The following is a 27489-nucleotide window of genomic DNA, read 5'->3' as shown; positions in this document are numbered from 1 at the left end:
GGTGGGGAGTGGTGATTGGGGGGGGGGGATGGGGGGCGTACTTATAATGTCCCTGTTGTACTTGCGAATGATGCTGGGAAGAATGACTGCCGGTAAACCTCTGTACGAGCTGTAATTTCTCTACATGGAAGTAAGTAATACTTTTTCCCATCCATCTATTGATGTAACACCTCCGAATTTCAACATTAAACCTCTCCGTGATGTACTTACAACTGTTTTGTGAAGTATGCCCCTAGTTTGTTGAGCATCTCCATAATGCATTCGCGCCAACTAAATGATAGCGCGACAAAACTTGCTGCAGTTCGTTAGATCTTTTCTTTCTCTCCAATTATCCCAACCGATAAATGTTCCAGACGGATGAACTCCGTCTGAACAGGTCTCGGAAGGTCCAACGGTACCGACCAACCGCCGTGCCATCCTCAACGGTAGGCGTCACCGTATGCGCGTATTGGAATCTAGTAGGTCCTCATTTTGCCTCACAAGGGCTGAGTGCACCCCGTTTGCCAACAGCGCTCGGCAGACCAGAACGGTCACTCATCCAAGTGCTAGTGAAACCCAACAACGCTAAACTCCGGTAAATGGAAATGCAGTGTGGCTAGGGCCTCCGTCGGGTAGACCGTTCGCCTGGTGCAAGTCTTTCGAGTTGACGCCTCTTCGGCGACTTGCGTGTCGATGGGGGTGAAAAGATGATGGTAAGGACAGCACAACACCCAGTCCCTGAGCGGAGAAATCGAACCCGGGCCGTTAGGCATGGCATTCCATCGCGCTGACCACTCAGCTACCAGGGGCGGATTAAACTCCGGTGAGGTGATGAGAATCGATGTTACCACTGCGACATGGCCGATGGTTCCAGACAGGTGAACGGTACTCAATAATCGGTTGAACTTGAATTTTTTGTCCACTTCTTTACTCTGTCAATTGCATTTCCTTACTACTCCCTCGATGAGTTTCAAGTACCTACTTTCCCTTCAATTTGTTAAAAAAAATGGTTCAAATGGCTCTGAGCACTATGGGACTTCTTTGGTCATCCGTCCCCTAGAACTTAGAACTACTTAAACCTAACTAACCTAAGGACATCACACACATTCATGCCCGAGGCAGGATTCGAACCTGCGACCGTAGCGGTCGCGCGGTTCCAGACTAGCGCCTGGAACCGCTCGGTCACTCCGGCCGGCCAATTTGTTTCACTTTGGTCACTTCACTTCAGATCGCTACAGATAATTACTCCCAAGTATTTTACCGTAGTTACTGTTTCCAGTTATTTGTCGCCAGTAATGTAATCGAATGTACTGGCATTCTGCGTCTATTTGTACGCAATACCCAATGTTTATTTACATACAGTGCTGTTACAAATTCGTTGTAGCTACGTTGATCGACATATTGTCACAAAATTCAACACTCGTACAGAAAAGCTCAAAGTTCTGTATTGCTCCAGCCGCACTTCAGATTTCTGCCACAACAACGCAGTAGTGAGCATTTAGGCAAGATGGCGTCAGGCATCAAGAAAGCGTATGTTGTGCTTGAAATGTATTCGCATTAGCCTACCGTAACAGTGCAACGATACTTCGAAGATCCACCAGCTGCGAACAGCATTCGGCGATGGTATGCACAGTTTAAAGCTTCAGGATGCCTCTACAAGGGGAACACGGTTGATGGAGTGCGGGCGAGTTTTGCACCTAGCTCACAGAAGTTTACGAAGAGAGTAAACAGAGAGTCGAACATGTCACAATCGACCGTTTGGAAGATCTGAAGGAAACGACAGAAGCTAAAGCCTTACCACTTGTAATTGCTACTATCCATGACTTCCAACTACAAAGTCGCACAGTTGCAACAGCTTATGGAAGAGAATGAGTTTTGTGAGAAGCTCATCTCCAATGATGAAGCAACATTTTTATGTGAATGGCATAGTGAGCAGGCACAATGTACCAATCTGGGGGGGGGGGGGGGGGGGGAGAATCTGCACGCGCTACTTGCAGCACATGTTTACAGTCCCTTTTCTTCTGCGAAAAAACCGTTACAGGGCACGTGTATCTGGACGTGCTGGAAAATTGCCTCGGGCCACAATTGGAGACCGACAGTGAGGAATTCATCTACCAACAGATTGGCGCTCCACCCCACTTCCACCATTATATTTGTGAATTCTTAAGCAGGAAATTGAGAAACTCTCCCGACATAATCCCTTCCGATTTTTTTTGTGGGTATGAAAGATTTTGTGTTTACGCCTCATCTACCAACAAATCTACCAGAATTGGGAACTCGCAGCGACAGTATTTTTGGTTGGAGCGCGCTGCGTCGAACGTGGGAAGAACTTAATTACGACGTAATTTGCAGAAACAGTAAAGGGCATAAATGGAGCAGTTGTAAGATGCTCAGAAGTTTTTGAGTTTTTCTATGTGTGTGCAATATGTCAAATAATACAGCTACAGAAAATCTGTGGAATCGCAAGAATCATTTATGATAATCTTGTATTTGTTCAACTGGAAGTCCCTGCTCCGACCGTCAATCCACCGCAGTTATTTCTACGTTACACTACTATCTGTTGGTGCTGCAATCTTCATATCGACAACGTCGTCCGCGAATAACCATACGGACCTTGCGGCGTTATCCACTAGATCAGTAATATGTGTTATAAACATATGTTTCTCTTGGTGCTCCTGAAATTACATCTGTCGGGAGAAACATGTTGAGTTCTGTCTCTTAGAAAACCATGAATCCATTCTCAAATATGATCCGATACTCGATCAGATCGCATTTTGTCCACTAAACCATAGCGCGGAACTCTATTGATTGCCTTCTGGATAAGCCAAGGAACACGACAGCAACATGACTTCTTTGTCAGCGACGCTCCAGATTCCATGGACGAACAGGGTGAGCTCAGTTCCTCAGTCGCAAGGTCTCCACGTACAGAATCCATGTTCATTTTTATAGAAGAGTTTCTCATTTTTCTAAAACGTCTTAGTCCGTAACTATAAAACATGTCCCATAACTATGCCACAGGCTGGCGCCAGCAGTGTAGGCCTAAAATGATACACGTATGTCCGACGACCTTTCTTTGAAATGAGAGTTACCTGCTTTCCTGTTGCTTGGTATCTTGTATTGCTCCAACAATCCACAACCTCCAACAACCCACAAGAAATTGCTGCTAGAAGGGGAACAGATCTTACGCGGCGTAGCAATGTCGGTAGACCGAATTCGGTATTTCGATCTTCTCTGTCATGCTAAATTTTGATGCCAGTGTGATCATGAGCGACTGAGTAGATGATTTCGATTCGCTTACTTACTTTACGTAAGAGCAAAAAATCTTAGGATTCTTTGTCAAATTTCTCCCCAGCATTAAACAATATGAACACAGCATTCTGAGGAGAGATGAAAACCTCCGTCTGTGAGTTTGAAGACATTGGTTCACACACAAGCAGGAAGTAACCTGTTGAGAGAGACAGAGACAGGAAGCGAGTCGGGAGTTTCCCTATTAACAGAATGTCGCCACCTAATGCTTTATTTGAGGCCGCAAGATCAAAGGAGGTTGACTTCTGTCTGTGGTCGGTGGTATTTAGTATCGTGATCTATAATTAGGTCATTGGGCGGTTTTTGAACTCCACTCCATGGCGGCGCCTGGATGACAGAGACATGCGTGCAGTGGACTCCAGACGGCGGCTACTATAACGAACTTCATTCCATTGCTCGGTGCTTACAGTTACTGCGTTATGGGAAGCATGGGTTAGGGGTGCAGACGTGAGCTCTACCCAAGTGGGGGAGCCATCTCTCCCACAAACTGATTAAATAAAGAATATGCATTAATATATTATTGACCTTGATTTGCATTTCGTGTCATGAAGTCCTTCCCCTCCAGCACAGAGTGAGTCTTTTTGCCACCGATTTCTTTCTGGAGTGTGGTGAGGGAGGGGAGGAGGGGTAGGGGGACATCCTCTGGTTATGGCACTGTGCACTAGCTGAGTCGATTCCTGCTCATAAAGGTGAGCAAACACATGAAAATTTTCGAACAAGACAACACATTCAATCTGCACCTTTGCAATTGCGTTATTATTGCATGTAGTTGCTGGACAAGGTAATACTTGCACCTTCCACACCAACAAGTCTGCACCGATTGAGTGATTTTCCTGACAATTTTTTGTTTTACATAATGTTACGGACAATCAAATAATTTAAAATCAGAGATGCTAAAATAATCTATATTAAACTCAGTGAAAGTTCAAATCCGCAGTAGCTGTTTATTGTGTTCTCCCGTGTATGACGACCGGTTTCATACCCTGGAGGTACATCTTCAGGCCATATAAAACTAATACCTCATGTGCCCCGAACGTTTCACCCCATCTCTAGACGCCTGGGCATTGGAGGTGAGAGCAGTGGTGTTCTTATAGGTGGCGGAGGAAAACATTTCAGAGGCACCGCCGCCCAGAAAAGACACGAAGAGGCTTCGTCGAGTGGCACGAAGGGCATGAATGAAACCACTGCTTCCCTTGGGGCGTTGATTCCCACACATTCCGATGCCGAAAACAACAGCTAGCAGTGTGAAGAGCTATAGAAATACTTCTTTGACAACGTCAGCTACTGTTGACGCCCTAGACGATTCACCCCTTCTCTCAGGTCACCGTGGGGCTGCAACTCTGCTGACCATGATCTGACCTCTTTGGAGTGTACCTACCGTAATTTTTCCTCTGGTATACAAGGTGGAACCACTAGAGACCGTTCAAAACCATTCGGCGGAATTGGAACGTGATCCGAAGCAGCAAAGGAAGCATATGTTCTCTCAGTCCTCCTGTTTCGCGCCATCCTGTGGCGTGATCACCGACGGGATGCGAGAGGATGCGACATTGACGCACGCGTGAATGAGTAGAATGGCAAAAGGGTCCCTCTAACAACCTCGGTGCCACCCTCTCACCTTTGTTGGGCACTTTACAAATGTCCGTATACGGAGACAGCCATTCCCTGATTCCGAGGCGCTGGTGTGACGGGCAACGATGTCGACACAACACAGCTGGGTGGCGCTACGTCGCTGAACTGGCAGCTGCTCGCTGTATGCGAAACCTAAGCGGAGTCGAAACGGTTGCACATCCCTGCGGCACGTAGCCATTGGTGACTCTGTTGCAGGGACATTTTGAAAGTGCTCAACAGAGATGCATGGGTGTCGCCGAACTAGGTTTTCTTTAGAGGGAGCGTTTGCCGGTTTATTTAAGCAAGCATTAATCCCGCACTACCCCGTGATCGTGCCAGAGGAGGGCGCGAAGTGGGACGACTGAAGAAGCTTAAACGCCCTTTGCTGCTTCGGATCACATTCAAATTTCGTCGAATGGTTTCGAACGGTCCCTAGTAGTTCACACTGTATAGACAAACAAAAATTGCGGTCGCACTACACTCCAAAGGGGTCAGATCTCCTTCAGTGGGGCTGCAGCTCTACGTGTCCTTAGAAAAGGGTTCAATCTTCTGGGGGTGTCAAGAACGTCGCTCTACACATTGCACTGTAGACTGTAGTTTTCGACCGCGAAATGTCTGGGAATCAACGCTCCGAGGGCAGGGCTGGTTTTGTTGACGACCTGTGTGCCACTTCCTGAGGCCTTTTCGTGTCGCTTCTGAGCGCTTCTGAGTGTTTTCCTAGGCCAACCAAAAATTAAAAAAAAAAAAAACATCGCGTCATTTCAAGGTTGGGTGCTGCGGTCCTGCGGTCCTGGCATCCACCATAGGAGCATCGAAAGAAGGGGTGACATGTGGTGAGGAGGTGATATGCCACCTTCCCATCGTGTAACACGTCCACAGTGGCACTGGGCAGAATTGTTGTGAAACTGGATGCCACCTTACAGCTCAGGTGAGCTTCTGAGCTCTGATCTTTCTGTCGCCGAGCCAGAGAGTGATGACGCATGGTGGCACAGTTTCACACCGTTTGAGAGGAAGGGTTTAAGCACCTTTGAGCCCAATTTCAAACCTCGCGTCGCACTGGGAGCCAATGACAGGGTTTCGAAAAAGTGAACCGCTAATTGTATTCCGTAGTGTATATTGCTAAACACTATCCTGGGACCCGATAGCGGTTGCAGTGTAGGGGCAACATAAATTCGATCTTCAGTATTCTGCGTAATTTTTAAAAAATTTTAATGCTGTCGTAATCTACTCATTAAAGGGTATAATATTATTTTAAAAGTGTAACACAACAAGGCAAGTATTACAGTTAGAAACTTTCTCGTCTGTTTTCAGATGTCATAACTGACGACGCGCAAGAACCCGTATTTCGTTCATCCAGTATTTGAGAATTAGCGCACTTACCGACTTCCAGTAAACTATACACATAATTTCAAATCTTTATGAAACTTCTTCTAGCTGACATCCCCACAAAATGATGAAACGAAAAAATGTATCGCTTACTATATTTTCGCTGTTCATGTAGTCAAATTTGAGCAACTTCTTTACTACCTACCCTATTGGCAACGCGCTTTTGATACTGGTTTCACGTAAGTCACTGAATGTACGTGCAAAATTATATCATTGTGCGATGTATACAGTAGTTCAGGAGGTATGGCTTAGTAAACATTAAGATCCGTGAATAAATTGGTTTTGCTTAAAATGGAGTGCAGATTCACAGAGTGTACTCATCTATTGTTTCATAATGAGAGCACTTAACGTCTTCCAACAGATTTTAAGCGTAATTTCAAACCTTTCCTAATGTGTCCTTCGCTTAGACGCTTCGAGGTAAATATATAACACGTTTAACTCATTTGTGAATTGATAAGACGGCTGAAGCTGTTTTCTGCATGGGGATTCAGTTCTTTAAAGAATCGGGCGTTTAATGGTTTGATAATATTGCGAGGCCAAAGTCTGCGGTTTCAGATTTGTGGCCCGGCTCCAGGCCAGAATGTCACGTAAGTCAAAGTCGAGAAGCAAAAAAGTGTATGTTTCGTTGGCTCCTTCATGTTCGGCTTTGACTGGGAATACAAAAAGAAAACTTTGCCAGTTAACGATTTACTACACACAAACCGATCCTTTACCCCCAGTGTGGAATGTGGAAGGCTGCTTTATTCTCTCTCACAAGAAGAAAAACAGTACTGTCCCTATGTAATACTATCTTACCCGATTAATTTTATCTTTCTGACTAGTGCCTGTTCGTTTTTGAAAAAAAATGTCAGCAAGAGTATGACAGAAAATAATTCCAAAAGCGCTTTTCCGCACAACTTCCTACACTGTACGAACATTACAGGGAAGGATTAGGTATGAAATAAAAAACCACTATTGAAATACTTCCAAATTAAGAAAACACACAATTATTACCTTAATTGCGTAACTCTTTCATAATAATGACAGATAGAGAGAGAGAGAGAGAGAGAGAGAGAGAGAGAGAGAGAGAGAGTTAGTTTCCATTACATTTTCAAGATTAACAGTCAGCGCAGGTATCTATATATTTCTTATAATTGTTCCTTTTCTTGAAATTCGCTGATGAATCCCCGCATAAAGTATTTTTCGTTATCTCGCATATGTTCTTTTTTAACTGTAATGTTTATTTTCCAGATCTACATTGAGGTAACACTGTCTGTTTCTGATTACACTCTGCCCTCTCAGTTTCCACTTCTTTTGCCAACATAAGGCGTCTCAAGAATGTTTCCACATGGTTTGACCACAGCGAGTCACGTAGTGTTCATGGAAAAACACCGCTTATCAAAACCTCGTCGTAGTCTTTTGTGGGGAACCATAACTTGTTAAAAAATATACACTGAAGGAAAAAACGGAATGACAGCACCAACGAGGGGCTGTGCAACATAAACGAAAGTAGGTAGGCGAGTTTCTGTATCTGAAAGATGATGTCTATTCAGGTTTCGTGCCGGTCACATGAGAGTAGTGCTAGTAGCGCCACTATGAGCATGCAAATAGGGTTTGCTTTAAACACATGATGTAGCGGTAGTGAGCGGCAGCTACCTTTGAGATTGGATGTGGTGAGTTGACTAACAGCAAGAATGTATTCAAGGCGACAAAGACGCCTCTATCACACTTCGCCGAATTTCAACGAGGTCATGTAATTGGGCTACGAGAAGCTGGATGTTGCTTCTGTGATACTGCTGCAAGACTTGGCAGTAATGTAGCCACTGTACATGATTGTTGGCAGCGGTAGTCAGGAGAATATACCGGGCTCCGGACAGCCACGTGCAGCTACCGAAAGGGAAGATCATCGTGTTGGGCGTACGACTCTGGTGCATCAGACTTCATCTGCAGCAGCAGTCTGAGAGCAGTTGGCACCACAGCGACACAACGAACTGTTACAAATCGCTTACTTCAAGGACAGCTCCGAGCCAGACGCCTTGTAGAGTGTATTCCGCTGACCCCAAACAACCGCCGTATGAGACTTACGTGGCGTCAAGCGAGTGCCCATTGGAGGCAGGGTGGAGGGCTGGAGGTCTGTTGTGTTTTCTAATGAAAGCAGGTTCTGCTCGGTGCCAGTGATGGTCGCGTGTTGGTTAGAAGGTGAATAGCTGACGGCCCGCAACAAACGTGCTCGCGGTCTGGGGCGCAGTTTCGTATGGCAGCAGGAGCACTCTCGTGGTTATCCCACGCACCCTGACTGCAGATCTGTACGTCAGTCTGGTGATTTGTTCTGTCGTGCTGCTATTCGTGAGCAGCAGTCCAGGAGTTTTTCCTCACGATACCGCCCGCCCACATACCATTGTTCTAACCCAACATGCTCTACAAAGTGTCGACATATTGCCTCGGCCTGCTCCATCACCAGATCGGTCTCCAATTCGAGCACATATGGGACTTCGTCTGACGATAACTCCAGCGTCATCCACAAACAGTATTAGCCGTCCCTGTGCTGACCGACCAACTGCAACAGGCACGGAACTGCAGCCCACAAACTGACATCCGGCACCCGTACAACAAAATGCATGCACTTACGTCTGGTTGCATTCAACATTCTGGCGGTTACACCGGTTATTAATGTACCAACATTTCACATTTGCAATGGCTTGTCTCGTGTGTTCATTAACCTGTGATCTTGCAATATTGATCAGTTACGTATATTACGTGGACGAATGTATTCCCGCAGTTTCATTATTCTACATTAATTATTTTTTTGGTGTTGTGATTTTTTTCCGTCAGTGTGTATGTATAGGGTGACCCAGCTGCCCCTACCGTTGTCGTTTTGTACAACCCACAATATTAACTGCTGGCCGCGAGATTTTCATATTCTCTCGCTCGTTACACGCAAACTGTTAGTCCTGCAGAAAAGATGAACAAAATCTTTTTGTAGGAAACTTAATGTAGTTAAATTTTGTACTGGTAAATGTTTAAGTAATAGCCATGGTTTTCGAATTATTCAAGAAAACCGTACAAAAGAGACCTTCAAATGCACCCATACTTCCACACTCGGCCCCCATCGGCCAGTACTTACAGTAGGTTGTTCATTGCACTCCCTACTACCACTGTGACTGCACAAATTATTTCCCACATTTGACATTTTTTGGTCTTCATTAAGAGGTTTTATTCCAGCAACTGCTTAGTCGAGCACTTACAAATAGTAAAATTGGCATTTGTGTAAATTTCACCCAAGTATTTTGTGAATTTTAAAAGCATAAAATAAAATAATTATATCGTTTTATTCTTCAGGCCTTCTGACTACGAAACTACTGTACTTGTAAGGGTTACGTTTGGATCGAATTGTCAGCGTAATTAATTTTAGCATAATTACCCTCACAGGCACGTTTAAATTACCAATGTTAAGGACGGTAGCCGACCATGTTCATGGAGTAACAGCCCAGTCAAAAGAGATAAAAAAAATCGAATTCTTGGAATAGCTCGTGTGGCCGGAAATTTTTTTCAGTGGGAGGAGGAAGTGCCGCATACTAGAAACACTGAGTGGTGAAGGATGCGTGTGGGGGCTTGGACTTGTGTTTGAAGGACACTTTTGTACGTTTCCTTGAATAAGTCGAAAACCGATGTCCCCAGCGAAAAGGTATCCAATAAAAAACTGAACTCCATTAAATTTCCTACAAAAAGGTCCTGCTCATTTTTGTGTGTGTAGGACTAATAGTTTGCGTGTAGAGGGCGAGAGAATATGAAGATCTTGTGCGTGACTTATGAAGGCCAAACATAACGTTGCAGGTTGCATAAAACGACAGCGGTAGGGGCAGCTGAATCATCTTGTATATTAAAACGACATGTGAGCGAATGCTACTGGTCTTTCACTATTCAGTGTGCACTGAGATGATGATGATAATGATGTCTTTATAATTACAATTTTCATTTTCTATACACAGGAATATAACTGAACTTTTATTTCTTCGCATCTTTTTATTATCATAATTCATTGAAAAACTTTCTCAGAAACAATTTTTGTGGGATTTAATTTACTGCAACAAGAGTTGCTACTCAGGAAAGCAGTAAAAAATCACAATTAGTTGACTAATTGATTGTTTTCTTTTTTTTGATTGCAGATCTCCTAATTGAAATGTTGGGCGTACTGGCCAGTTACAGTATTACTGTTAAAGAACTGAAGCTGCTGTTTGGTGCAATGAAGGCTGTCAACGGAAAATGGGTAAGGGAACACAAATCACGTAGGTGCTGAATTAATCTATGTCATGTGAGAAAGTGATCAAAAATGAGTATATCTGTGACGCTAAAGGGTGCAAATCTGATCTGCAAAATTGAATCCATGCATTGAAGGCTCTGACTTCGTTGGTTGCTATCGACTGTCGCATTGGTGTATTCTTGTTTATAACTGATTAATGGAACACCTACTCTCATGAAATATGTCAGCAATATTATGAATGACCTTTTTTCCTGTTGTTATCTGGATGAACTTGCTTGCTTGCTAATCTGTTCAGCAGTTTTTCCACAAACCCTACAAACCAACCATCCCTGGTATCCCGTTCACCCAACTGGGCTACAAGTTTCCGTGGCACCAACACTGATGAATTCTACCGATGGATGTTTTAAAAGTTAGTGCGCAGATAGCTGCGGGGTCACATTGCAGCCGATCACATCGCCCGAACATACAGACTTCAGACGTCGGTCAGTGAAATTCAAATCAGGTTGTTTTCTTCGGTCGAATCGAGCACTGTTCCAAACACGAAGTATAGCCTCTGAGAAACTGATAAGTTTGGTGCGAGAAGTAGTAGTTTGCGGCATTCTGAGGATGAAAAAATAATTACATTCTGGATATAGCTCGGAACCCGTGGAATGAAATCGCAGCTTAATAGGGAACAACGAGTTGGCAAAATCTTTATTGGAAATTTCAGGCGTAAATTATAACCTCAAAAACTAATTTATTCAAGTGAGAATGGTGTCGTATCTTACACTTAGTTACTTTTTTCGGTTGTGTGGGAGCGAGCATTTGCTGTCTACAGATTATTGTTGTTATTACTATTATTTACTGGCGTTTCTATGCCAGCAGGATGCCAATTGTTACATGAATTAGTTTGCAAATGTGGTATATGAGTTTCCACTTCCCTGTGCTTTAGCTGTTCACAGTTTCCTATTCTGAAACTCAAGTTTATCTTTCACACGTGTGCCGAACGACAGTCGTTGAAGATTAATTCACATATTATGTTTATTTTGCTGAATTTATCTGAAGTTGTACAAGGTGCTGTAATCTTGCTTTTCCATGCCATCACGTATGTAATTGTTTCTCTCTTCGTCTTACATATGCTCGTAAAACTTGTCTGGTTCTTGCAATAACTGAAGAAAGTGTACACTACTCTCCACGTTCATTTCCTAATCCATATAGTTCATTCATTTAATAACACAGCCTAAATGCAGCACGTATCCGCAGTCGCATGACTATCAGCTCGGAGACCATGGCTGCGGTTACCCTTGATGCTGCATCACAGACAGGAGCACCTGCGATGGTGTACTCAACGACAAACCTGGGTGCACGAATGGCAAAAAGTCATATTTTCGGATGAATCCAGGTTCTGTTTACATCATCATGACGGTCGCATCCGTGTTTGGCGACATCGCGGTGAACGCACTTTGGAAGCGTGTATTCGTCATCACCATACTGGCGTATCACCCGGCGTGATGGTATGGGGTGCCATGGGTTACACGTCTCGCTCACCTCTTGTTCGCACTGACGGCACTTTGAACAGTGGACGTTACATTTCAGATGTGTTACGACCCATGGCTCTGCCCTTCGTTCGATCCCTGCGAAACCCTACATTTCAGTAGGATGATGCACGACCGCATGTTGCAGGTCCTGTAGGGGCCTTTCTGGATACAGAAAATGTTCGACTGCTGCCCTGACCAGCACATTCTCCAGATCCCTCACCAACTGTAAACGTCTGGTCAATGGTGGCCGAGCAACTGGCTCGTCACAATACGCCAGTCACAACTCTTGATGAACTGTGATATTGTGTTGAAGCTGTATGGGCAGCTGTACCTGTACACGCCATCCAAGCTCTGTCTGACTCAATGCCCAGGCGTATCAAGGCCGTTATTACGGCCAGAGGTGGTTTTTCTGGGTACTGATTTCTCAAGATCTATGCACCCAAATTGCGCGAAAATGTAATCACATGTCAGTTCTAGTATAATATATTTGTCCAATGAATACCCGTTTATCATCTGCATTTCTTCTTGGTGTAGCAATTTTAATGGCCAGTAGTGTAGTAAGTCACTTTTCTTCCAAAGAGTGTTTAGACTTCCATTTTCCCGAGTCACACTTAGTTTCTAATAAGCTCTCCAGATGCATATATTCCTGAAAAACAAACATTTCAAACATTACTATATGGAATATCCTGTTTTATGTGGCAATATTCTGCACTACACATTCCACTATGCCGCCACATAATTTCATTTACAACATGCGATGGCATTTATCAAGTACTGTTTTTTCATTGTTTCCGCCATCTTGCCTAAGTATTCTACTCATTATTCATCCATTTGTCGTGGTTGCTTCTCACTATTCACAATGAAAAAAGTTACCAACTACAGGAAGCAGCGGAAAAACTGCCGACACCATAAGTGCACTTATACCTGTATTTTCTGATTCTTACCTTGTATGCCCTAATCAATGCCACCTCCCTGCCCCAAGCTCTCTTTCCCCCACTCACCAATCCCCAAAGAAAACATAAGAAGAAGAATGACATGAGAGGATGCGTCTAACTGCTCAGTATTATTGAGACCAGGAATTGTTTAAACAGTTTAGTGGTGGCTTGTCTGGTGAGCAGCACAGTAATGTGATTATTGTGTCACAATATTTTGCTAATGGTGCCATTAGTATAATGTGTTCTCAGATGGATTGATTTTTAAAGACCAGTAGTATTGATTTCAATGGCTATGTAATATTGGTTTGTATTTGACTAAGTAATATCTTTTTTTTTTATTTTTTTTTTTTATTTCAGCCAAGGCATTCCCCAAAACTCCTAAATGTTCTGCGTCAGATGCCTCAAAGGAATGGGCCAGATGTGTTCTTCAGTTTCCCTGGCCGAAAAGGCTCTGTGAGTATTCATACATACTTACATGTGGGCATAACTGCATCAATTTCAGTAACTCTTGAGAGTCGTAAAATGTATTTACATATGTCATACTTATTATAAAACACACAAATGTTTGCAACAACAAATATTTATTTATGTGCTGATACATGTTACTGCAGGTTGCCATAGCTATTTTGTAAGTGTGTGGTAATGGAAATTGAAGACTAGACGTAACAATCAAAAAGTGCAAAATGAATACAGACAATCACTCACCAGCCATTGGATGTAGCATGGCAGTGAACCAGAGTTAAAAGATTGTAAAGTCACTTTGGCTTTTGAGCTCTAGCTCATTTTCTACTATTTGAACACTCTCTCTCTCTCTCTCTCTCTCTGTCATTCACACACACACACACACACACACACACACACACACACACACACACACACACACACACACACACACACACTCTTTTCTCTCTGTCGACAACAGTAATACACTTGAGTTATATGATACAGTTTACTTTGTAAGAACTGGTATAGTAACACACAATATACTTTTTTTTTCCTTTTTCAGGCCATCGTTTTGCCTCCCCTTGCAAGGTGGCCGTATGAAAATGGTTTTACTTTCACAACCTGGTTCCGTTTAGATCCCATTAACTCTGTAAATATTGAGAGGGAAAAGCCATATTTGTACTGGTATGTCTTTCCTTTTTCACATTTTATATTAAACTGCAATTTGTCCTTTTTCTTTCTTTTATTTTACTATCTCTAAATTCTGATACTATTGTAATTGTTTTACATAAATTTACTTTTTATACCAATAAACTGTAGGCTTTTGCTTTTCATCAAACTTTGTTAATAAAAAGAAAAATGATTTCATTGAAGAAAGATCACACTAAATATTTTCTGAGTGTTTGCAAGAATTTAAAACAGTGTGTTAGTCCTAGACCTGTGGGAGAAAGGTTGTCATGTAATACAAACTGCAGGTAGATTATGTAATTTGTTTTGTTGTTATCCACTTCAATTGTTTTAAGTTATAGTGCCTATAAAATTTCAACACTGTCAAAACATGAACTTAATTACTATCTTACATTTTGTGGCCTATGTAGGTTGACAGAGCTGAGTCACACTAATATGTCCCAAGTACTTTTTTTTTTTTTTTTTTTTTGTGTGTGTGTGTGTGTGTGTGTGTGTGTGTGTGTGTGTGTGTGTTTATTTTTCTGCATGTTCCACTTGTTTGAGAATCTCTTAACTGCTGATCTGTTCAACAAACATTGTATTTAATCTAATAACTGAACACTTCTTTAATATGAATGTTAATCAGTAGTTGAAACTGTTGTGCTATGCCCAGGATGTCCATTATTAGATCAGATATACTGTTTATTCCATAGACATAAAGTGAGGAGATACTCCAGGATACATACAGCGGAAAGAGAGAAAGGGGTGAAAAAGTAATTGGTTGGTTAATTCAGAGATCAGGATGAGAATCATTATCAACAATTACATATTACAAAGAATGAACTTATATAAGATGAAATGAACAAATATTTTCAGGATAAAGTGGTAGATTCAGGGTTGCTATAAGACATTATATATAAGGGCCATTCAAATGAAACCCGTTCACTAGTGTAAAGTAATGGTAACGATTTTACTAACTCAAAAAAATGTAGTTATATACAGTACATATACACAAAAATAGTCACCAAAACTGTTGGCACATTTGTCCCATTTCGACACTAACCGGTTGATTCTTTCCTTGAGGAAGCTAGTAGGCTGCTGTCGTATCCTGACCTGGACCCAGTCACACACTTCATCGTCTGTTGCGAATTGATGTCCGCGAATATCTTATTTTAGCAGTTCAAACACTTGAAAGTCACACTGTGAAAGGTCACAACTGTACAGTGAGTGTTCCAGCATTTTACAGTGAAACTGCTTCAATGTCGCCTTCATCACATTGGCAGTGTGCGGGCGGGCATTATCGTGGGAGGATAATGCCATTGCGCAACATTCCTTGGCGTTTCGACTTGATGGCTGGTCTAAGATTCTGTAAATTGGTTTGATAACACTGGACATTGACGGTGGTTCCGCATTCCAGGAATTGACAAGCAGTGGGCCCATTTGGTCAAAAAAGGAGGAGATAATGACCTTACCAGAACTGGTGTGCACAGCCTTTCTTTGGAGGTGGTGAAGCCGCATGTTTCCACTTCTTGCTCTGACATTTGTTTTCTGGTTCAAAATGGTGACACCATGTTTCGTCGCCTTTGACAATACGCAACAGAAAGTTATGTTCCTCCTCATTAGAAAATTGCAGATATCTCAAAGACAGCGCCATTCGAGTACTGTGCTGTTCGGCGGTCACTTGGTGGAAAACTCACAGTGCACAGATTTTTTGAAAGTTCAAGTGTTGATGCATTGTGGTGTGGGTGGTGTCCATGCGAATACCCAGTAACCGATGGATCTCGACCATAGTGATTTTGTGGTTGTCCAAGACTAAAGCATTCACTTCCGCAACCATTTCCAGTGTGATGACACTATGAGCCTGTCCATGACGATTATCGTCTTCCAGTGATTCGGACCTCCCAAGGAATCATTTGCGCCATTGCATGACACTTTCAACAACGCAGACTGTACTTACCGTGGACAGCCTTAATCTGTCAATACATTTCACGGCCTCCTACTCCCTCTGCCACCAAAAATTGAATCCCTCCTTGTTCTTGCTTACGTGCCTGCATGTTCGGTAGCGGACAATAACTTCTGTGACCACCTTTTCTTCAGTGTGAAACCACACTCGTGCTATGCAACATCAAAAAGTGCGCACACGTCAGTCTCTCTACCAATAGATGGCACAACCATACCCGCAGTTACGTGGTGTCACCTTATGTGCAAGACAAAAGTAGACACACTGACCAGATTTCATCTGAATACTGTTATAAGTCTGGCATGTGATCTGAATTTGAAGACAAGTGATTCCACATAATGAATACTGTGATTCTTTTTGCTTTCTTTGTGTAACATTTGTCTTATACATCAAAGATTAATTGGAAAATGAAATCTGTTGTTATCTCCCACTGTCTTAAGAGAGATTGTCACATTATTGTATCTCGGAGAACTTCACAGAAAGGTGAAATAATATATGTTAAATGCTGTCAGTTTGTATGTTTGTTCTGAAAGACTGTGGCAATACTAGAGCATTTAATCAGATTACCTTTTTCCCCTATACTGTTATCTGCTTTAAAATATCTGTTCTGTTTTTTTTATGCATCTTTTATCTTTAAAAAATGTATTAATGTGGAAACTAGTTCAGGTAATTTTCATGCTGCAGCAACAGTTGCAAAGAAATTATGGTGTTGCAGTTTGAATGTTACAGACTGTAACAATAACAAAACTGGTATGTGTTTAAAGAGAAACTGCACTATGCAATAACTGGTTCATACGTCCCCTTCTGCTCTGTGGATTTTCCACCAGTAGTTGTTTATTATTGAAAAAAAAAATAAACTTTCTCCTTATTTCCATTGTCTTTTAGTTTCAAAACAAGCAAGGGAGTTGGATACTCAGCACATTTTGTTGGAAACTGTTTAGTGCTGACGTCTATGAAGGTGAAAGGGAAAGGTTTCCAGCACTGTGTAAAATATGAGTTTCAACCTAGAAAGGTAAGCCCAGTTCCATGTACATTTTATATTGTAGAAATACTGCTTACAATTTTTAGTAATGAAGCTTTTTTACCGTTCACAGTGGTATATGATTGCTATTGTGTATATATACAATAGATGGACAAAAAGTGAAATAAAATGCCTTGTTAATGGCCAGTTAGCTTCCAGTACAGAGATGGCGTGGTTTGTTTCAACAAATGATGTAAGTTTCATTTTCTCTCGTTGCATTGGCACAAGTGTACAGATTTAATGTGTGTGTGTGTGTGTGTGTGTGTGTGTGTCTGTGTGTGTGTAGTTTATCAGAAATTTTATTTTTTTCTTACAGCCATTTGATAAGTGTTATATTGGTGCTACTCCAGAACTGGATGAAGAAAGAGTCTTTTGTGGCCAGATGTCAGCAATTTATCTGTTTAGTGAAGCATTAACGACACATCAGATATGTGCTATGCACAGACTTGGCCCTGGCTACAAAGTGAGTGCATCAATTTATTCTATCTTTTGTAATTTTCTAGTTGTATGTTAAGCAAATAGCATTCATTAGCGAATTGACAGTTTACTTAATTTTTTGAATGGGTGTTATTTTTTGTTACTATTAGAATATTGCATATGATATTGCATTTTAAAATTTATTAGACCAACAGTTGTATTTTCATTTAGTGGCACTTCATAGATATTTCATTAATTTAATGTGTTATTTGGTTAAATGTTATATATTTTAAAGAGAACTGTTACTCTAATATGCTTTTTAAATAAAGTGTTGCTACTCTGTTAGTCAGTGTTGTATTTTTTTGCCAGTAACTTTACAATAAAGTGAGAAATATTTCTCTGTCTTGTGTATTTTATTCTTGTGGACAGTTCTTACTCATGAGAATAGCCTCTTTTTACTATGGCACATAAATATCATCTCACAGTGAATATCTCAGAGCATGCATATGTTTGAGATCTTCTAAAAGTCTGTTCAGTGTTTTGTAACTTCATGTATATGTAACAACAGAGAGGAAAGACCATATGTGAGGTTGTAAGATTTCAGAATTCTAAAGACAGCTGTTGCCAAATTGAACGGAGTACAGTCACATGTAATGTATTCATGGTATTTTGGGGCGGCTGTGACCCATACCCCTTACCGTCTCTTCATACTTGCAAAGAAGCCTTTGTAATTCTGTGTTAGAAATAAATGATAATTGCCATTGTAATTTGTTATAAACTATGTAGTAATGAGGTAATTTTTATAATGTTGTTGAATGTTCTGCTATCTTTTGTGTCTGTGGCTGTTGGTATAAAAGACCTTTGAATACTCTAATGAAGTTATCGTTTAAACTTTTTAATTGGGCTTTCTTAATTGACACTTTCGAGCTAGGCATGTTTTTTTTTTTTTTTTAACTGTAAATGTTATTCTTTCACTTTTTATCAAGTAAGGCTTATTTAAAGACTATGCCAAACAAAATGACACAGTGGCAAGTGCTCTGTTCTTCTATTCACAATGACCAGGACTGAAATCCTGGTCTGATCACTCAGATTTGAGATTTCAGTTGTTTACATAAATCAGTAAAGACAAATCTGGAAAGGTTCCTTTGAAAATGACATTTCCATTGAAATCGTTTCTCAATAAGAGCTTCTATTCTGCCCTTAACAATTATGTTTTCAATAGCACATTAAACCCTGATCATCCTTACTTACTTGTAAAACCCATGTATCATCTGAATGAATTAACTTTCCCATTAACCTCAAGAACCAAGGTAGTTCAGTATTGGAACATATGTAAAAGAATTACGCTTAAATCATTACATGGCCATTGTGAATTCCATGATTTTTTTTTTTTAAATTACTCAAGAGAATGTCCTGTTTTGCAACTGAAATGCTTTATTAGTTACACTCCATTGATGTGTTAAAATTTTGCCAATGGCTTCTCTCTATTGCCCTAACACTGTCATACTTACGTAAATATTTGTTCACTATGAAAGGATGACTGAGAATTTTGGTTGACATGTTTTAATCTTTATACAGTTTCGCATGTTTTATATACAGTTACACATAAGTAACAGTTTCCAGTTGCTTTTCCTCAAGACTGTAGCTTTTTCTGTTTTCTGATTATCATACACATGATTTCATTTTTTATTAATTTTTTTCGTTGATAAGCACAGAAAATTATTTTCTCTGCATACATTTTTTCTCATGTGCTCTTGCTTTTATGATTTTCAACACTTGTTGGAAATAGCTTTTTTGATAAAAGTGTTTCCATTTTTGTTTTGCTCGCCAGAACCCGTGCTTTGTCCGTTTATGAAGAAAGAAACTATTTACCAGTGTACTGAAATGAGGTGCTAGTCTCATTAATGATTAATTTCAATATATAATGCTATTATACCTACATCTACATACATATTCTGCAAGCCACTATATGGCGTAAGGCAGAGGGTACCACGTACCACTGCTATCACATCCTTTCCGATTCCACTCACAAATGGAGTGAGGGAAAAAACTACTATCTGTATGCCTCCTATGAATCCTAATTTCTCTTATGTTGTCTTTGCAGTTCTTATGTGGAATGTACATTGGCAGCTGTAGAACTTTTCTGTGGTCAGCTGCAAGTGTCTATTCTCTAAATTTTCTCAACTATGTTAAGCAGCAAACCACTATACTGTATTCAAAAATTACAGGATTGTTTTTCCTATTTGTTTACAATAACTTACAGTTTTCTACATTTAGTGCAAGTGTCATTCTTAAAATTAAATAGAAACTTTGTTGAAGCCTTCTTGTATCCTTCTACAGTCACTGTATACTACAGCATATGCCATTATTGGGGACAATGAATGGGCAATGTTCAAGCTTGTGTTCTCCTTGAATGAAGTTGTTTATCAAAATTTGCAGCATTGGTAGGTTGGATAGTATTAAATAATTCTCTGAGGCAGAACATGCCAGTTCAGTACATCAAAGCATAAATTCGTCACCATCTACTCACTGTCAAAGAATGCGAGCTATTTTAAGATGATCAAGCCAAGATCGCCAACAAGTAAATACATCCAGAAATATTACTTCACCCTCACGGTTCACTGAAATGGGCATCAAAATGCAACTCAGTTTCTGCGAACACTGCAAAGATCTAACATCAAGGGTTTCAAGATGTTGGGAAGAGGAATTTGTTGGTGGCGGCACAACATATACAACTTAGTCTGATCCTCTAATCAGTTGCAGTTGAATGTCAAGATTGAAGACTTTTTGTTCACAACTGGAGAAAATATGTAGCAGCTGCATATATGTATGGAGCACTACTGAGCATAGTGGTGAAAGGCTAATGGTATAGTAGTTAGCAACATTGGCAGACATGAAGATACAGAGGCCACTTATCTTTTTAATTAGTGATACCAGTAATACATCCAGTACCCTTCTGTTCTGTTGTAAGCTGTCAGTGTTTTTGATTACTGTTTCACTTATGGACAGCAATGGTCTTCTCCTTAGTAATCAATTGGTGGACAGCATGCCACAAAGTGTAGATATCATTTGAATGAAGTGTCTAGTGTGCTTTGTGGCTTTGAATTCTTTTGGACATCTGTGAGATTTTCTTTGGCAATATGTTTTAAGTTATGCCAGCACCTAGTGTGTCTTTTCCAGAGCTGGAGATTGCTTTTATTTATGAGTGGTAAAATTCCCAAAATACTTCATTATTATTCCTGAATGTGTGCTATACAGATGCAGTGATCACACACTTTATTAGTTGACAGCGATGAAAAAATTGTCCTCTCATATCATAACTTACACAGACAAGACCTACAAAACATGTCTATCATTATATTTCAGGTTTATGTATTCTATCTGAAAGTATATTCTCTCTTGACTGATTGTAGAGTGAATTACAAGCCTACACAACTGCAAAATCATTATAAGTTTTGTGTCTCAGCTGATCCCCTATACATTTTGGTCAAAATTTTGTAGTAATTCTTAATTTTATCTAATGGAAGACTCTTCCTATCTACATACATTCTTAGAGGTAATTGTAAGCCTGTCACCTACTACATGATGAGTAAATACTGATCAGTTTGCTGCAATAACATGGACATCCTACTGTGTTTGGTTTGCTTGCATTTATCAAAAAGACAGATTATTCTACATTATTGCAGACTTTTTGTGACAACTTTCAATGGTTGTTGGATAGTGGCCAGCAAAAAAGTTTTATTTATTAATTCTTGCAGTGTATGTCATTTTACGCTTCAAAAATCTTTGTTAAACTGAAAAATATATAATTATTACCGTGAATGCACAATTGAAGTTCACAAGTAGCCTTTAAGGAGACCAGATTGACTTACTTTCATTGAGATTTGTTTGCATGCTTAGTATCAGATGTGTGCTTCTTCAGTAAAATGTGATACAACTTAAGCCTTCTGCCTCTCTTAGAGGTAGACATATCAGCTATATCACCCTAGTTTTCTTGGAGTCATACAACCAGCTGTGATCCTACATTCTATGTTTTACAAACACAAACATATTGTTCACTTATTGTGTTGTATGCCATATCTTGCAACAAGTATGTGGAATGCACTATCACCATTGTTTGTAACTAAAAAAGTAAATGAGTGCTTCTCTAAGGTTTCAGAATTTAGCCAATGTTTTATTCTTAATTTGCCATAAATGCATATCCATTTTTTATTTAATGAAATTTTAGTGAACTCCTAGACTTCACAATAAAGGATGACAGCCAAAAACAGTTGCAGGATAAAATTTTTTATTAAAATTCTTGACCAAGGTTTCGGTATATATAAATATACCTTCATCAGAAGTAAAACTTCTAAAATTACATCATGCAATGGAGAATAATAAAAACAATTATGCCAAAGGCGTCGTCAATTACACATATTGATGACGCCTTTGGCATAATTGTTTTTATTATTCTCCATTGCATGATGTAATTTTAGAAGTTTTACTTCTGATGAAGGTATATTTATATATACCGAAACCTTGGTCAAGAATTTTAATAAAAAATTTTATCCTGCAACTGTTTTTGGCTGTCATCCTTTATTGTGAAGAATTTTAACAGTTGCTGCCACAGCCATGTTTAAAATCATGAACTCCTAGACATTTTTAACGTAAATGAATGTGATTGTAGTAAATGGCAGGCAGAGTGCGGTGAACATAATATGGGTGTTGTACAATGTTACCCACCATTACTTTCATTTATTCAAATTTCTTTTTAATTTGCTGTCATTAATGTAAATACAGGTGGTTAATATTATAGTTCTGTAACAGAGGAATAAGCATATCCTGTTTTCAAAGTAAAGGAAATAAGTACTGTGTGTAAGAAATATCATCTAATTTTTATTAGAAGTTAGTCGGTCACATACTTGTCATATAAACTCTGTGTACTACTTTTTTTGGTTAGCTCGTTATTTCAAATAAAATCAAGGTGTTGAATTTTTGTTTGTTTCTGGGGGGCTAAAATCGCATTCTCCATATAATGATAATAATCCATGTTATTTTGTCCATATGTTCTACAAAATTCATGATTTTCTTTTTTTTCCTGTGCTGACATGCTAACTGTAGTATTGAGTGCCAATATCAGGCAAAGTCAGTAATATTATTTTTTGTTGAACGTTGTCAGTAATAATTGTATCAAAAGGACAAATTGAGAAAACTGTAAACTTATGAGACAGAATGACTAAGCAGTACTTACCTTCAGGAGGCAACATTATGAGTACTGTTGATAGATACATGTAATCTGTCCTACCTTATGGATAGAATTTCAACTCCAGCATCATCATAAAAGTTACATCCCTTTCAGTCTGGGATTTAAGTGACCTACCCTTTCTTACTAACCTCCCACATTCTGTATATCTTTCCTCTCCGAGGAAGGAATGAACGATTCTGAAAACCAGAATAGATTTTTCATCTTTTATATGTGTCTGTCAGCCATACTTTGAATTTCACTTCCTGAAGGTAAGTACTGCTCAAAGTCAGTAATCAAGCAGTGCTGTCATGACTGCTGTCAAATAAATGAAAAAAAAGACATCTTCATATTTTTGCTAAAATCTGAGCCTTTGAACTGGTAGATAACTGTTTCAGAAGATTTATCATCATCATTGCAGTAGTTTAAACTATTTGTGTTTTAGTCATTGTTGGTTAAACTCATGTGGATGTACATTACATACCTTCATAATTTCAACAACGTTGTGTTGAGGAATTATGAAGAAATAGGGCATGCAACATTTGTGAGATTTGTCAGCTGGAGTGATATGTATGTGCCGAAGTATTAGTAGATGTACCTTGAAAGTGAGAGTAGTTGTCTATGTCCCTTGCAGTGTCAGTTTCGGTTTGACAATGAGTGCAACCTGAGCCTGCCCGACAATCACAAACGGGTGAGTGAGCCGGCCGCTGCAGCCCCCGCCCCCGCCCCCTCACGCATGCTGGACAACCACGCCTTGCTCTCTGTAAGCTTGCACATATTTGTTTGCTATCATGTGTTGACAGTTCACTTCAGAGCACTTGTCATGGGAATAGTGGAATAGTTCTCCTGTGCCCTTCACAATGGCTTGTGGCTCTGTGTTCACATAGTTGGATGACAGATTAAGTTATATGCATAAAATTATCATCTCTTGTTTAAATTTTTAGCTGTTGGTTTAATGCACACTGTATGTGATTCTTGTAGAGTTGGCAATTGGAGTGTATCTACTGTAATTTTGAGCAACTTACTAGATGTATTCTTGTTTGAGAAATGCACTTAGGATTTTTAGTAATTTATTTTGTCTTAGTTACTGTTCTTCACTGTGTGCACTATACATGTTTCATGTTTCTTTTTTTAGAGAATGACACCTAACTTGTATCCTGGACGAAAGTCTGAAAATGAGGGTGTGGAGAAATAGAAAGAGACAGATATACATACATGCGTACAGTACTTTCATTATAATGTTGATGTTTTGTGTTTGTTTCATAGAGCTCAAATATATGGACTGGTACTTGAGCAAACATTTGTTGATTGAAATATAATGGGAAATGTGATAAATACAAATATCGTTTCACAACAGATTGCCTGAATATGTATGATTTAATTTTTGACACCATTTTCTCTGGTAGTTTCTTTGCAACTCATGTGTTGCCATAGGTGAACTGTTGTTGCAAGGAAAATTTCGTTTTTGGTTGTAACTGGTTTTAGTCTACATAGCTCATTTGTGTCAGATTAATTTGTAACTCTGTTTTGGGTTAAGGCATATATCATGTATATTATCACCAGATACCAGTAGAATAAGTCTGTGTGTTACAAGTCTTAGAAGGATTTTCCCTTTCTTTAGTAAACTGAATATTTATACTTCACGTGTGTTGTACAGTATCATATTATGTTTAGTACTGTATACAATAACATAATATTTATATTTGGGAAAGCTGATGATACAAAAATGGATCCATTCTGGTGTATTGTTTCTAAGTAACTGAAATCAGACATCTAACTAAAAGCTTTGCTTTGAGCTTTTTTTGCATAGCCTAATATTTTTTGTACAATGCTTTCATTGTGAGTAATTGGAGATCCTGTGCATAGCTTTGTATTTTATTATAGATTTATAAATCACATATCAAATGTTACTTAATTACATAAATATTTTATGCATTCATGTCATCTCATTCATCTTGTGTATGTAATTAAATGAAAATTTCTTGAGATAAGCCACAGCCTTGTGACATAAATTTTCAATATGAAATTTTGTTCACATTGATTAATTTCCTTATTAGAAACTACTTTCCTTCTAGGTGTTATATGATGGGAAACTGTCAAGTGCCATTGTGTTCATGTACAATCCTGTAGCAACAGACAGCCAATTGTGTTTGCAGTCTGCCCCAAAAGGCAATATTTCGTATTTTGTACATACTCCTCATGCGCTTATGCTACAGGTAAGACAAAGGGTTTATATTTTACAGCTATGTGAATCTAATTGTTATAATGATTCAGCAGTTTGATATCTGGTTATTATTTATTTCAGGATGTCAAAGCAGTCATTACTCATTCCATCCACAGTACTCTTAATTCTATAGGGGGAATTCAAGTCCTGTTTCCACTATTTTCACAACTTGATATGCCTTATGACTGTGGTGTTGGAGCAACAGATACCAAGAAAGACTCTTCACTGTGGTATGTGTTGTTTCTTGAGTGTTTGGTTCAATTGAGTAAACGCTGCTCCTTTTTTTTTACTATTGTATTGTGATACTTTAACAAAACAACCTGAAATAAAATTTCAGTTTGGTTCATGTTCACTTGTGTGTTAAGTTACATCTTATTTCTCAGTATTTGCAGTCCTATATTTGCCTCTGGTAGCACCAGCGACTTTACATCTGTAGCATGATTGCAGCAGTTGTACAGTGATCCATATTACTAAGAGATTATCCCCAAACTTGGTATCACTTGCCCTTATCCGATGGCATCCAAGGGCAAGAAAAGTTTGATATTCAGTTGCCATCATAATCTGCTCAGGAAGAGGTATAATGTTAAAAGACAAGTAATAAGTATAAGACAAGTTTTTCAGTCAGAAACTGCACGCTTGTCTTGAGGTAGCAAAACTGGCAGCTCACAAATATGGGGACTTAATTCCTCCGGTATTTGAAAATGAGAGCACTTAGCAATTTCAAATACATTTTACACATAATTTCAAACACCTGCAAAACTTTTGCTCACTGACCCTCCCTCGTCACAAAGTGATGGGAGGGAAGAAATTTTTAAGGTACCTGTTCATTTTCAAGCTGACCAGCATTGAAGTGCTTATCAAACCAGAGTTTCATTGGATAATGTCCACACAATGCGCAGTCATGAAAAAGATATGGAGTGGTCTTACAACATGCATGACACATTCAACAGATGAAGTAGCACTAAATGCTGTGTCTGTTCTACGACGATGTGTTTTGAGGATATTATTTAAGTATATCAGTGGAATTTTGCTTTGATAAAAACTTTTAGTGCAAGTGTGTTTTGCAAATGAATGGCTACATTTGAAACTAGTCACCAGTATGTAGTAAATGTAACTCTAAGAGTAATTTAAATAAAGAGTTATCAAAATGAAGTTGGAACTACATAAAAATTTTAATGCTTACTACATTTTCACTATTCATGCTGTAAAACTTCAGCATCAGGTATGATGTTTTAATTTATTTCTTCTTTACTACTGATTCCATTTGCAACACAATTTGCAGACAGTATCCACATATATCATTGAATGTACCTGCAAAGTTATATCAGTATATGACACACAGTTCTGGAGATGAAACAACATACATGTTGAGATGCTATAAGTCTTTTGTGAAATGATATTGTAGGAAAGTTCTACTTTTGCATTAAAGGAGACCACTCACTGAAAAGCAGAAGTGTTCAGTCATCAACAGGCACACCCAAGAGACATTTTGTATGTACCAAAACATATGGTGGGTGGTTGGAATGATCTCAGCGACAAATCTAAAAGTGTACAGTGAGAACTATTACGTGTGCAACAACGAGGATGCAGTGGGAATGCATTTACATCGATTGGATGAACGTTATGGAAACAATCACTCGAAACCGACGTTTCACGACAATTTATCTATAAAAACACACCAAATGTCAGAAAGAAAGCATGTAAACCGTCTGATGATTAATCGCAACGATTCGAAACCGGTAACGGTTTCCTTTGAATAAAGGAACTCAAAGTAAATTTGTGGCTGGTTGCTGTCCTAACACCATCAACATTTGTCTTCAAAAACAGCCACGGTCTCCAACATGTCATCATATGACAAAATTGCACCTCTTAAAGTATTTGACACGTTTTTAAACACACTGCATTTATAAGCCTGGAAGGCTTCGCTTACAAAATAGGCATTGAGTAACTACAGATACTCACCAGTGAAGGTATAGTGCAGCTGAAATGGATATTGACAAGTAGAATATGGTAGCCCAGATCCTTCTTCAGGTGAGCTGGGGCATTATGTTTTAGTGAATGTGTGTGTGTGTGTGTGTGTGTGTGTGTGTGTGTGTGTGTGTGTGTGTGTGTGTGTGTGTGTGCGTGTGTGCGTGTGTGCGTGTGTGTGTGTGTGTGTGTGTGTGTGTGCGCGTGCGCGCGCTGAAGAACAAAAATCTAGTTTTACAAGGATGTGTGAGTTATTATGTACAATGATGTTTTGTTTATATTGCTTTACAAACAGATCAGCTGACAAATCCTGTACATAGAAGCTCTGCTACTTTCAAAGAAACCACTGTGTCTTCACTTATACTCTAATTGTTTTACATGTTAGCATGTACAAATGTAACTACAGGAAAACTCCCTTTCTACACTTTTCAGTGGAGTGACACAAAAATGTGTAAAATGCAGGAAAGTGTAAAATACAGTTAAGTCCCATAGTGCTCAGAGCCATTTGAACCATTTGTAAAATACAAGAAAGCATAGGAAACACAAGTGAAAGTGAATAAATTACTCTTACTGTCATTCTCTTTATATTGTTCG

The 27489-nt window shown here is 39.5% G+C and overlaps 1 protein-coding gene across 1 annotated transcript in view; it reads left to right on the top strand.

The window, feature by feature from the left end:
- LOC126095706 (neurobeachin-like) overlaps nt 1-27489 on the top strand; it is a 794263-nt gene that overhangs the window by 504661 nt on the left and 262113 nt on the right. The window contains exons 3-11 of the mRNA XM_049910457.1: nt 10425-10525; nt 13329-13424; nt 13978-14099; nt 16927-17053; nt 17136-17255; nt 17379-17525; nt 23338-23466; nt 24779-24919; nt 25009-25157. Of these exons, the coding sequence (XP_049766414.1) occupies nt 10425-10525; nt 13329-13424; nt 13978-14099; nt 16927-17053; nt 17136-17255; nt 17379-17525; nt 23338-23466; nt 24779-24919; nt 25009-25157 (1132 nt within the window). The remainder of the gene's footprint in view (nt 1-10424; nt 10526-13328; nt 13425-13977; nt 14100-16926; nt 17054-17135; nt 17256-17378; nt 17526-23337; nt 23467-24778; nt 24920-25008; nt 25158-27489) is intronic.

This window comes from Schistocerca cancellata, chromosome 8 (assembly GCF_023864275.1).
Source record: "Schistocerca cancellata isolate TAMUIC-IGC-003103 chromosome 8, iqSchCanc2.1, whole genome shotgun sequence".
In the NCBI taxonomy this organism is placed as follows: domain Eukaryota; kingdom Metazoa; phylum Arthropoda; class Insecta; order Orthoptera; family Acrididae; genus Schistocerca; species Schistocerca cancellata.
The sequence above is the reverse complement of the archived record's forward strand: the minus strand, read 5'-3'. Positions and strand labels throughout refer to the sequence as shown.